At 42.6% G+C, this 13,587-nt stretch overlaps 2 protein-coding genes and 1 pseudogene across 3 annotated transcripts in view; 2 read left to right on the forward strand and 1 right to left on the reverse strand.

The window, feature by feature from the left end:
- ACBD5 (acyl-CoA binding domain containing 5) overlaps positions 1-10,949 on the forward strand; it is a 61,397-nt gene extending 50,448 nt beyond the window's left edge. The window contains exon 13 of the mRNA XM_030940560.1: positions 9,480-10,949. Coding sequence (XP_030796420.1) covers positions 9,480-9,519 — 40 coding nt within the window. The 3' untranslated portion in view covers positions 9,520-10,949. The remainder of the gene's footprint in view (positions 1-9,479) is intronic.
- LOC115900628 lies at positions 465-633 on the forward strand (annotated as a pseudogene).
- MASTL (microtubule associated serine/threonine kinase like) overlaps positions 6,975-13,587 on the reverse strand; it is a 34,517-nt gene continuing 27,904 nt past the window's right edge. For both annotated transcript variants that reach the window (XM_010381430.2, XM_010381429.2), the window contains exons 10-12: positions 12,825-12,938; positions 12,328-12,429; positions 6,975-7,438 (exon numbers count right to left, since the gene is read on the reverse strand). In XM_010381430.2, the coding sequence (XP_010379732.1) occupies positions 7,281-7,438; positions 12,328-12,429; positions 12,825-12,938 (374 nt within the window). In that variant the 3' untranslated portion in view covers positions 6,975-7,280. The remainder of the gene's footprint in view (positions 7,439-12,327; positions 12,430-12,824; positions 12,939-13,587) is intronic.

Below are 13,587 nucleotides of genomic sequence, written 5' to 3' on the forward strand. Positions count from 1 at the left end.
TACAGGTGTGAGCCACTGCACCTGGCCTGGGTTTTATGTTTTTAATACCCATCTATGACTAGTAATTTCTAGAGAATGATAAAAGTGATGTATCATTTAAGGTATCATTATTCTGCTGCATGTAATAGAAACCCAACTGTGGTGGCTTGACCAAGTAACTGGGTCTTTTCCTTCGATATAAGTCTGGAGATAGAAGTCCAGGGCTGGGAAGGTGCTTCCACAATGCCATCTCTCTCCCATCTTTAGCCTTTGTCTTCATGCTTGCAAGATAGTGAAGTACATTTAGATCTAATGTCTACGTTATAGGCAGGCACAGAGTGAAGCACAGAAGGCAATTAACAGTTGTATTTTTCCATCTGATCAGGAAATAGTAACTTTCTCGAAAGTCCCACACAGGAGACTCCTCACATCTCATTGGCTAGAACTGGCTCTCATAGTTATATTTTTGTATACAAAATTATTTAATCACTTCTCAGCCTTTTGGCTAAGATAAATGGTAGTATCCGTTCTTATTAGTATAATATCTTTTTTTTTTTTTTCTTTTGAGACAGAGTCTCGCTCTGTTGCTCAGGCTGGAGTGCAGCGGCATGATCTCGGCTCACTGCAACCTCCGCCTCCCGGGTGCAAGCGATTCTCTTGCCTCAGCCTCCTGAGTAGCTGGGATTATAGGCGCCCGCCACCTTGCCTGGGTCATTTATTGTATTTTTAGTAGAGACGGGGTTTTTCCATGTTGGCCAGGCTAGTCTTGAACTCAGGTGATTCACTTGCCACTGCACTCCAGCTTGGGAAATAGAGCAAGACACACAAACACACACACACAGAGAAGGAAGGAAAGAGAGAGAGAGGAAGGGAGGGAGGGAGGAAGAAAAGAAAGAAAAACCAAAAAAAGAGAAATTTCCTTTTTAATATGTGTTGAAGGAAACTTTTTTTTTTTTTTTTTTGAAAGAATCTCACTCTGTTGCCCAGCTGGCTGGAGTATGCAGTGGCGCGATCTCGGCTCACTGCAACCTCCACCTCCCGGGTTCAAGCAATTCTCTGCCTCAGCCTCCTGAGTAGCTGGGATTACAGGTGCGCACCACCATGCCCTGCTAATTTTTGTATTTTTAGTACAGACAGGGGTTTCACCATATTGGCCAGGCTGGTCTTGAACTCTTGACCTCGTGATCTACCTGCCTCGGCCTACCAAAGTGCTGGGATTACTGGCGTGAGCCACCGCGCCCGGCCTGAAGAGAACTTTTTATACCTACATAAAATCAGGCAAGGGAGTAGCAATTATTTTTTAAATTTTACTCATCACCTTTTCCCCTCTCTTCTGTCCCCTCCCATCTTCCCTGGGAGCGCTCTTCCTCTTCCACCGGAATCCAATGATTCTGGGGATGCTGCTAAATGGAACACCCAGCTATGCGCATTGCTGGCCCATCGCAACTCACAGTGACGGACATGTGACTCAACCTGGTCAACTTATATCCCGTTCTGGTGACCACAGTGATATCCCAGTGATGGGCATAGAACCAGCAGTTACTCTCTGGGATTTATTTCACGGAACTAGGAGAGAGAGTGTTTAAGCCACCCCATCTCCAGCCCCCATTAGACTTTTTAAAATTATTTTTTTTTACAATCCCTGCTTTGGATGTAGACTTTAAAAAAAAAAAAATGTGTCAAGGAATGTATCCACTTCTTGTAGGTTTTCCAGTTTTTTGGCATATATTCGTTCCCAGTAGTCTGATGCTTCTTCGGATTTCTGCGGTATCAGTTGTAATGTCTCCTTTTTCATCTTTGATTTTATTTACTTAGGTATTCCTTTTTCTTAGTCTGGCTAAAGGTTTGTTGATTTTGTTTTCAAAGTAAACCAAGTTCATTTTTAAAAATCTTTTGTATTTTGGGGGGTTTCAGTTTCATTTGTTTCTGCTGTTATCTTATTATTTCTTCTACTAATTTGGGGTTTGTTTTTGCTTTTCTAGTTAAGATGTGTTGTTAGGTGTTTATAGATTTTATTGTTATTTATTTTTTGAGACAGAGTTTCCCTCTCGTCACCCAGGCTGGAGTGCAGAGGTGTGATCTCTGCTCACTGCAACCTCTGCCTCCTGGGGTTCAAGTGATTCCGCTTGCCTCAGCCTCGAGTAGCTGGGATTACTAGCACCACCACCACACCCAGCTAATTTTTTGTATTTTTGGTAGAGATGGGGTTTCACCATGTTGGCCAGGCTGGTCTTAAACTCCTTACCTCAGGTGATCTGCCTGCCTCGACCTCCCAAAGTGTTAGGATTACAGGCGTGAGCCACCGCATCTGGCCATAGACTTTATTTTTCAGAACTGTTTTAGGTTTACAATAAAATCAAGTGGAAAGGGGAGTTCCCATATTCCACCCTCCTCTCCCCACCGCCCCACCTGCACAACCTTTTCCATCAACATCTGGTGGAGTGGTACATTTGTTTCATCTGATGAACCAACATGGACATATCATTACCATCGGGCTCATTCTTAGTGTACATCCTATGAGTTTTGACAAATTTAAAATATGTATCCACCATTATATCATACGGAGTAGTTTCACTGCCCTAAAACATCCTCTGTGCTCCACCTAGTCATCCTTCCCTGCTAACTTCTGGCAACCAGAGATCTTTTTAATGTCTCTATAGTTGTGCCTTTTCTACAGTGTCATATATTTGGAATCATACAGTGTGTCGCCTTATCAGACTGGCTTCTTCCAGTTAGTAATATGCACTTCAGATTCATCTGTGTCTTTTCATTGTAGTTCATTTTTTCTTAGCACCGAATAATATCCCATGATATAGATGTGCCTGTTTATTCATTCACCTGTTGAAGGAAGAGTGTAAAATAACTTACAGATACACCGTTTTTATTTGGAGGTGTCCAGCTGGTTTCTTGAATTCTTTTTTTGGGTGTCTCACAGACATCTCAAACTTAGTATGTCTACCCATCCTGTCCCTCATGCCAGTTCAGGGTGTAGCACCACAGTCCACCCAACTGCTCAAGCCAGAAGTTAGGTGTCAAATGTGGCTCCTCCATTCTCTCACCTGGCTCATCCCATGTATCAGTAAAGTCCTGTTGCTCCTGCCTCTAAAATATGTCTTGAACCCAGGTGGGCTGGTGCAGAAGCCTTTTATTCAGTCTGCTTCCTTCAAATATTGTCCTGTACAATACACTTTCCACATAGTTAAAAGAATGACTCATCACAGTTGACTTGGTATTAATTGAAAGACCTAGCATAAACAATAAATATTTGTACTATATTCCAGAGTCTCAGCATTTTTATAAATGGCTAAAAATAAGACAGTTCTTTGTAGCAAATAGAGCAATTAGACCTGAATGTCCTTCAAGATGTTTTGCAGCATAATAGCAAGGCTTTATATAGTTACCGCTTCCCAAACCCAAAATTAAAGTGTATATTCCAGGAAGCAGTAGGCTACTTAGGGTTCAAATAATTACCATTTATTAAACACCTTTTGTGTTTGCTATGTACTTCATCTTACTTAATTCTAACATAGGTGGGCCAAGATAAACAGGCCACTCTTGAAACATAATTTCTGGATTTGTTTAACATTTAATGGGGGTGGGACAAAACATTTAAATAATGTTTTTTGAGGCGGAGTCTCGCTCTGTCGCCTAGGCTAGAGTGCAGTGGCACCATCTCGGCTCACTGTAACCTCCACCTCCCAGGTTCAAGCAATTCTCCAGACTCAGCCTCCCGAGTAGCTGGGATTACTGGCGTGCACCACCACGCCTGGCTAATTTTGGTATTTTTAGTAGAGATGGAGTTTTACCATGTTGGCCAGGTTGGTCTTGAACTCCTGACCTCCGGTGATCCACCCGTCTCAGCCTCCCAAAGTGCTGAGATTACAGGCGTAAGCCACCATGCCCAGCCTAAAAAACAATTTTTAAAAAGTTTAGATAGAGACAGGGTCTTGCTGTGTTGGCCAGGGTAGTCTCTAACTCCCGGCCTCAAGCAGTCCTTCCACCTCAACTGTCCAAAGTGCTGGAAATACAGGTGTGAGCCACTATGTCCAGCCGCAAATTGTTTTCTATTAATACAAACTGTATACAGCTGGCTGGGTGGCTCACGCCTGTAATCCCAGCACTTTGGGAGGCCGAGGTGGGTGGATCACGAGGTCAGGAGTTTGAGACCAGGCTGGCCAACATAGTGAAACCCTGTCTCCACTAAAAATACAAAACATTAGATGGGCATGGTGGCAGGGGCCTATAATCCCAGCTACTCAGGAGGCTGAGGCAGGAGAATCACTTGAACCTGGGGGGCGGAGGTTGCAGTGAGCTGAGATCGTGCCATTGCACTCCAGCCTGGACGACAGAGTGAGACTCCGTCTCAAAAAACAAAAAACAAAAACTGTATGTAGCTGTCAGGGAGGAAATAGAAGTTTTTTCCTCAACTCTCATGAGTTCTTAGTTGGGATGGATTCCTGTAACAAGACATATTAACAACAGAAAAACAAGTTTATCAATGTGTGCAGTACACATCACATAGGAGAAACCTCCATGAAACATAACCTAAAGTAGTGGCTTAGAACTCTAGTTCATACAGCATCTTCAACAAAGAACAATACATTTGTAGAGAAATGACAAGACAAAGGAAAGTAGTTTTAGGCTTCCAAGGACTGGAACCTTTGGGAAGGCAAACACTGTATGTGGGAGGAAACTAATTGAATAAGATTTCTTTGCCAATTCCTCTGGTGCTGTCCCTGGTAGATAAGACTCTAGAATTGTCTCCAGCAAAGGAGAATTTATATCCTTCCTTTAGGCAGAAAGGCAGGGGGATGGGGAGAGCTTTCCTAGTTTGCTGCTGCTTAACTGCCTTTAGCTCAAAAATATTTTTATGTCAAAGAGGCATTTTAGGATGATATATTCTGATTTCCTTCATAGCAAAAGATGCATAGATTTCTACTGGTGGCCGTCGGTGTTCTTTAAAGGCGTGCATGCACACATATACATCAGCTGTCAAAACCATTCCCTTTTTCCCATTGTTCTTTCCTCTTAGGTTTTTCCTTAGCAAGTGTCTGAATCTACATCTTGACAGGTATAAATTTAGATAATAAGTCACTTGTTCCCAATAAATACCATTACAGCATGCCTTACCTGTGGCTGAATTTCAGGTGATTATAGCTTCACATGCTAGGTCTGTTTAAACAGTGTAACCTTCCACTCAAGGCCATTGTCTTCTGCACTAGGAATATGCTTAGAGAGCATTTCCCCGATTATTCAGTAATGTTTCAAGTCCCTGCTAAGGTTAATATCCTGGGTCGCAACTAAACTGGCTTGTTCCTTAATCTACTCTGTTCATTCCAACTCTCCCAATTAATCACTATTAATCCCCACTATACAGTGAGTTATCAGTAGCTCAGTTTAACCTGCCAGAGGCCTTTTATTGTGGCAGAGCAGTGATTTCAACAATTTTTGTTTGATTCCAAAACTTTCTTTCTACTACTGGCAAATACCGTAAAAGGATAATAGATAATTCTGTGCTTTTGCCTAATTTAAGGGAAAGATGTAATTCACATTCAAGTTTTTAACAACTGTATTTTGAACATTTTACTAGAAGTGACCATTAAATCTAAGTAGTTATTACTAAAACAAGCTCAGTAAAACCATTAACCCATGGATTCAATTATATAGCACTAATTATAATGGTATATCTTTCACTGTAACCATTTTAAAATTTGTACATTTTGTCAACTACAACAGGGCTGTTTATTGGGATGGTTATGGAAAGTAAAAACGCTAAACCCGATGTGCAAAAGGAACAAGTTTTTTTTTTTTCCCCCAGAGATGGGGTCTCGCTTTGTTGAAAAGAATGATGTTGACAGATGTACTTGTGATAGTTATATTTATTAAGCAAAAAAAAATTATGTTTTGTTTTTTAAGGATCAATCTGTTTCTGATAATGTTGCATGTTTTAAATAAATGACAATAAGATGTAAAGCATCACATTTTCTATTAAAATTGAACAAGATATTCAAATTGCTACAATATATCACACCTAATTGTTCCAGTACTATTTTATTTTATTTTTTAAAACCAAGTCTCATTCTGTTGCCCAGGCTGAATTGCAGTGGCGTGATCTCAGCTCACTGCAATCTCTGCCTCCCGGATTCAAGCGATTCTCATGCCTCAAGTAGCTAGGACTACAGGTGTGCACCACCATACCTGGCTAATTTTTGTATTTTTAGTAGAGATGGGGTTTTGCCATGTTGGCCAGGCTGGTCTCAAACTCCAGGTTTCAAGCGATTTGCCTGCCTCAGCCTCCCAACGTGCTGGGATTACAGGCGTGAGCCATCGCACCCGGCCTGCAGTACTATTTTAAACAAATACATATTGTGGAGTAAGCACCAATAGAAATCAAGGGGGCAAAACTGTATCATTAGGAAAGTAAATGAAAGCCTTAGTCTTTTTGTTTATTCCTTATTCCCCAAAGGAGTTACTAAGCGAAGGAATTTTCTAGCTGCCTTTATTTATTTATTTATTTATTTATTTATTTATTTATTTATTTATTTATTTTGAGACGGAGTCATTCTGTTGGAGTGCAGTGATGCGGTTTTGGCTCACCACAACCTCCGCCTCCTGGGTTCAAGCGATTATCCTGCCTCAGCCTCTAGAGTAGCTGGGACTACAGGTGCCCTCCACCATGCCCGGCTAATTTTTGTATTTTTAGTAGAAACGGGGTTTCATTATGTTGGCCAGGATGGTCTCGAACTCCTGACCTCAAGATCAGCCCGCCTCGGCCTCCCACAGTGCTGGGATTACATGCGTGAGCCACTGCACCCGGCCTTCCAGCTGCATTTCTGAAGTCACAAGTATGGCTTAAATGATTGCCCTCAAGAACACAGCTTTTGAAGGTAATCATATGCAAGTAAATTACAATCAAATGAAACTGTATGATTATTTTGTTATTTTAATACTAAACTGAACAGTGAACTGAAATCAGAGGAGAAAGAAAATCAAGCTAGTGGCTCACTCTCGATAGTGTCTTCTAATTTTATTGATGCTTCAGTTTTCATAAAGTGCAATAAACAAAATAAATAGATGAAAAAAGCTTTGAAGATTTATATGCAGTTTTGAGATTAAGATAAATTACTGACTATATGCCTTTCATTACGTTAACTCTGTGAAAGCTGTAACGTACATTAAAAGCGCACTGAATTAGGTTAAATAATGATCTTTCCCCCTTAGATCAATCTAGTATTAAGGAGTACATAATTATGCAAGCTTATTCTATAACACAAGGCTAGACTAAAAGGAAAATTTTTGTGCTACAGACTAAATCCAGATACGGTCAGGTGCTGAGCAGTATTCCTGGCTTCAAAATAGGAGGTATCTGTTTCGTCATCTGGCTGGGGGATGAAAGGCATAGTTTGATGCTGCAAATTTTCCCAGTCCACATCACTGAAGAGAGGATGACGTTTTAGTTCTTAGGAAAAATATAAAACAAAACAGTATGGTCTCATTACCTAAGTAAGTACTGCTTTACAAGAATTATAAAAAGAGAATGTCTCACATATAACTTACCTTACTTTATTATGCCAGTTTCACAGACGTTTGTTTAATGTCTGTTAGGCCACATACTTCACAAAGGTCTACATGGGCCACTTTGAATACTACTTGGCATATGACAGCTGCCTGGTTTGTATTTGTTTAATGACAGAATGAATGATTTGCCTTAACTTAGAAGCCTATCTTTCTCACATCTTTTTTTTTTTGAGACAGAGTCTTGCTGTCGCCCAGGCTGAAGTGCAGTGGCACAATCTCTGCTCACTGCAACCTCCGCCGCCCAGGTTCAAGCGATTCTCTTGCCCCAGCCTCCCAAGTAGCTAAAATTACAGGTGCACACCACCACGCCAGGCTAATTTTGTATTGTTAGTAGAGATGGGGTTTTGTCATGTTGGCCAGGTTGGTCTCGAACTCCCGACCTCAGGTGATCTGCCCACTTTGGCCTTCCAAAGTGCTGGGATTACAGGCATGAATCACCTCGCCTGGCCCTCACATCTTTTTTTTTTTTTGAAATGGAGTTTCTCTTCGTTGCCCAGTCCGGAGTGTAGTGGTGCAATCTTGGCTCGCTGCAACCTCCATCTCCCAGGTTCAGTGATTCTCCTGCCTCAGCCTCCCAAGTAGCTGGGACTACAGGTGAGTGGCCCCATGCCTGGTTATTTTTTTTGTCTGTCACCTAGGCTGGAGTGTAGTGGCACAATCTCGGCTCACTGCAAACTCTGCCTCCCAGGTTCAAGCGATTCTCCCACCTCAGCCTCCTGAGTAATTGGGATTACAGATGTGAACCACCACGCCTGGCTAATTTTTGTATTTTTAGTAGAGATGGGGTTTCACCATGTTGGCCAGGCTAGTCTCGAACTCCTGACCTCAAGGGATCCACCCGCCTCAGCCTCCCAAAGTGCTGGGATTATAGGTGTGAGCCACCGCGCCCGCCCTGCTTGCATCTTCTTACAGAATCCCTGACTCAAGGGAATAGAGCATGGCCTACTTTCTGCTCCTTGATAAACCTTCCACGTCGTTGATCTTCCATGATGAATGCTCCAATTCTTACTGTAAAACCTTGCCACCTGTTTCTATCACCACATTCCTTAGCAGTATCTATTGCCTTAGACAGCTTTAGCATGAAGCTCACCCTCCTCTCCCTTTCTTCCCTGCACTCCGTCCTTATCCCTCATGGTGATTTCAAGATATACACTGATGACACTTCTGACACGTTCTCTTCATGGTTCTTTGACTTCCTTGATTTCACTGACTTGCATCTCTACAACATACTGACTTCTAGCATATGGCTACATTGGAAGCGTTGCATCACAGAGCTGCTCTGCTTACAAGATTTCAAAGCCTTCCTCACTTCTTTACTGCCATTTCATTACCTGTCATTTTTCCTATTTCCTTCTACCTAGTAAAATAAAAGTATGCTCTTCTGGGCCAGGCGTGGTGGCTCATGCCTGTAATCCCAGCACTTTGGGAGGCTGAGGTGGGCAGATCACTTGAGGTCAGGAGTTCGAGACCAGCCTGGCCAACATGGTGAAACCCCATCTCTACTAAAAATACAAAAATCAGCCAGGCATGGTGGGGCGCACCTGCAGTCCCAGCTACTTGGGAGGCTGAGGTGGGAGAATCACTTGAACCTGGGAGGCAGAGGCTGCAGTGATCTGAGATCATGCCACTGCACTCCAGCCTGGGCAACAGAACGAGATTCCATCTCAAAAAAAAAAAAAAAAAAATCCTTCTTATGAGTGATAGTGTTTTTTATAACAGGAATCTGACCAATATGTTGCCTTCGGACACTCACATCTATTCTGAAATAATACTACAAGGACTCAATATGTCCAAATCCAATGTACAGCATTGGAAGTTGAAATGTGTGTGTTTATGTGTTTCAAGTAGCATAATCTAAATCTGAAGTGCCTTGAAAAAGGTAGAGCTGAGTTTCCAAATGTCTGCTCCCTCACTTTACACAGGTTTCTGCTCAAATGCCTCTCTTCACAGAGGTCTTCCTGACCACACTGTCTAAAAAGAAGTCTCGTGCCATCACTTTATGTCCTCTCACCCTGCTTTATTTTTCTTCCTAGTATTTACCACTACATGACATTATGTTGTATCTGTAACTGTTCACTGTCTCTCTTTCCACTAGAATGTAAGTTCCACGAGGACAGGAATCTGAGTCTAGATCATCCTTAGGGTATTCTCAGGGCCTGAAGCAGTGTCACCTGGCTCCTAGAAGGCACTCTATAGGATTGGTTAAATCAGTGAGTAAACAAACTGGGCCAGGCGTGGTGGCTCATGCCTGTAATCCCAGTACTTAGGGAGGCCAAGGTGGGCGGATGGCTTGAGCCCAGGAGTTCGAGACCAGCCTGGGCAACACGGGGAAACCCCATCTGTACTAAAAATACAAAAATTAGCTGGGTGTGGTAGTGTGCACCTGTAGTACCAGCTACTTGGGAGGCTGAGGTGGAAGAATCGCTTGAGCCCAGAAGGTTGCAGTGAGCCGAGATTGTGCCACTGCATTCCAGCCTGGGTGACAGACCCAGAACCTGTCTCAAAAAAAACCCAAAACCAAAAAAAAAAAAAAAACCAACTATTGATCTTATTACAGGAACACCTAGATGCTGATAAAAATGACATATTTCTGAAGCTCATTTTCCTGAATAAATCCTACTTGACATAGAAATGCATTTTGGGACATAATGCTTTTCTCTATATTACCATACCTCATTAGAAAAAGGATTTTAAAATCCCAGCACTTTGGGAGGCCAAGGCAGGAGGATCACAAGGACAAGGGATCAAGACCATCTTGGCCAACTTGGTGAAACCCTGTCTCTACTAAAAAATACAAAAATTAGCTGGGCGTGGTGGCACATGCCTGTAGTCCCAGTTACTTGGGAGGCTGAGGCAGGAGAAACGCTTGAACCTGGGAGGCAGAGGTTGCAGTGAGCCGAGATCGCGCCACTTCACTCTAGCCTGGTGACAGAGCAAGACTCCGTCTCAACAACAACAACAAAAGCATTTTAAGGCAGCTGCTAATGAGATTTACTAGTTTCCAAATTAGGGTTTAAGATACTCCTGCACTGAGAAAACTATTGAGTGGTTTATAATATACCAAGTTTGTCATGAGCCAACCTGGGATCCAGTACATTTATCAATAAATAATAGTATCAAAAATGAAGCAATAAGAAATTACAGAACATCCCTCTAGCAAGATTAGGGAAAATAAATTTGTTTTAAAAAATTATAGAACAAGTTTTCATAAAAAAAAGATTTCCTGTATTTCCTTAACTTTATCAGGCTTTGAAAAACCCAAGACACTAACAAGATTGTTTTAGGACAGGCATGGGTGGCTCACACCTGTAATTCCAGCATTTTGGGAGGCTGAGGTGGGAGGATCCTTTGAGCCCAGGAGTTCAAGACCAGCCTGAGCAACATACTGAGACCCTGTCTCTCAATAAATAAATAGCAATAATAATGTATGTTAAAAAAAAAAAAAAGAGGTAAGATTGTTTTAGATACTTGAGATTAATAATTTTTTTTTTGAGACAGAGTCTCACTTTGTTTCCCAGGCTGGAATGCAGTGGCGTGAACATGGCTCACTGTAGCCTTGACTTCCTGGGCTCAAGCAGTCTTCCTGCCTAAGCCCCCAAGTACCTGGAACTATAGGTGCGCACTGCCTTGCTTGGCTATTTTTTGTATTTTTTTGTAGAGACAGAGTTTCACCATGTTGCCCAGGCTGGTCACAAACTCCTGAGCTCAAACAATTGCCAGCTGCAGCCTCCCAAAGTGCTAGGACTATTGAGTGGTTTATAATATACCAAGTTTGTCATGAGCCAACCTGGGATCCAGTACATTTATCAATAAATAATAGTATCAAAAATGAAGCAATAAGAAATTATAGAACATCCCTCTAGCAAGGCATGAGCTACCGCACCCACCGATTAATAAAATTTAATGCATGAATACAGTATTGCTGTTTGACCACACTAAATTTTTTTTTGCCTCTTCTACCATGTGACACATTAAATTTTCATGTAGAATAAGGACCAATGTATCAATGCATACCTAGAGGGCAGAAATACACTGAATTATCTTTGTACCAATTTAGCAGTCAGATTATCTGTAGTATTATACTGGAACTTGATTTTTTTTTTTTTTTTTTGAGACAGAGTCTCACTCTGTCGCCCAGGCTGGAGTGCAGTGGCGCGATCTCTGCTCACTGCAATGTCTGCCTCCTGGGTTGAAGTGATTCTCCTGCCTCAGCCTCCCGAGTAGCTGGGACTACAGGTGCGCGCCACCACACCTGGCCTAATTTTTTTTTTTTTTTTTGAGACGGAATCTCGCTCCATCGCCCGAGCTGGAGTGCAGTGGCGCAATCTTGGCTCATTGCAAGCTCCACCTCCCGGATTCACACCATTCTCCTGCCTCAGCCTCCAGAGTAGCTGGGACTACAAGCGCCCGCCACCATGCCCGGCTAATTTTTTGTATTTTTAGTAGAACCGGGGTTTCCCCATGTTAGCCAGGATGGTCTCGATCTCCTGATCTCATGATCTGCCTGCCTTAGCCTCCTAAAGTGCTGGGATTACAGGCGTGAGCCACTGCGCCGGGCCAATTTTTGTATTTTTTAGTAGAGACAGGCTTTCACCATATCAGACAGGCTGGTCTCGAACTCCTGACCTTGTGATCAGCCCACCTCAGCTTCCCAAAGTGCTGGGATTACAGACGTGAGCCACCGTGCCAGGCCGGAACTTGCTATTTTTATAAATATTCACCATCTGGAACAAATCAATGGTAAAACAGTGTATTAACACAAAACCATACCTTTCATTCCAGCTCTTTTTGTATCATCAATGGTTAAAAGTATTTCTACTGCACTTTGAGCGTTATCAGATAACTTTTCTTCTCCTTCTGGCCAAGGGATATCTAAAATTACACATATACAAATAAACTTGTTAATCACTGCTCAAAATAATAATACCCAGAGATAAATAACTATTTTTTTTTTTCTGAGATGGAATTTCACTCTTGTCACCCAGGCTGGAGTGCAATAGCGCGATCTCAGCTTACTGCAACCTCCACCTCCCAGGTTCAAGTGATTCTCCTGCTTCAGCCTTCCGAGTAGCTGGGATTACAGGTGCCCACCAACATGCCCAGCTAATTTTTTGTATTTTTTTAGTAGAGATGGGGTTTTACCATGTTGACCAGGCTTGTCTCGAACTCCTGATCTCAGGCGATCCACCCGCCTTGGCCTCCCAAAGTGCTGGGATTACAGATGCCCAGCCAGTAAATGACTATCTTAATAGGAGAAAAAGAATCACCTCTTTTCAGAATATTCTGGAATACTTGTTGCGGTGTTTCATCATTGAAAGGGGGAATTCCTGTTAGAAATTCAAACAAGCAAACTCCAAGTGCCCACCAGTCTACCGCAGGACCTGTAAGCGAAGAGGAAAGAGCTAAAGTGGCAAGCATTCTCTACAAATATATGAACAGAAATATTAATTGTGGAGTCCTAATTGGGGAAAAGGAGTTAGGCTGGTGGGACCGAGGAAAGCAAAAAGAAAAAGCAGATAAACTGCAAGTCTGCCTTTCTTCATGGTCCAAGATGTACAGCCCTCCTATACAAATAACTCACAATTGTCCTGTGTCCAGATATCACCAGACCCTTGACTGATAGAAAAATGCAAGGTAGAGCTGGGCGCGGTGGCTCATGCCTGTAATCCCAGCACTTTGGGTGGCCGAGGAGGGTGGATCACCTGAGGTCAGGAGTTCAAGACCAGCCCAGCCAACACGGTGGCTGTGTGTACTAAAAATAGAAAAATTAGCCAGGTGTGGTGGCACATGCCTGTAATCCCAGCTACTAAGGAGACTGAGGCAGGAGAATTGCCTAAACCTGGGAGGCAGAGGTTGCAATGAGCCGAGATCACGCCACGCCACTGCACTCCAGCCTGGGTGACAGAACAAGACTCTGTCTCAAAAAAAAAAGAAAAGAAAAGAAAAGAAAAATGTGAGTTAGCTTACTGCAACCTTGGCATTATCAGTATAGCACACAGCCTTCTCTAGCACAAGCACCATCCTATAACA

The sequence above is a fragment of the Rhinopithecus roxellana genome, chromosome 11 (genome assembly GCF_007565055.1).
Source record: "Rhinopithecus roxellana isolate Shanxi Qingling chromosome 11, ASM756505v1, whole genome shotgun sequence".
NCBI classification, from domain to species: Eukaryota; Metazoa; Chordata; class Mammalia; order Primates; family Cercopithecidae; genus Rhinopithecus; species Rhinopithecus roxellana.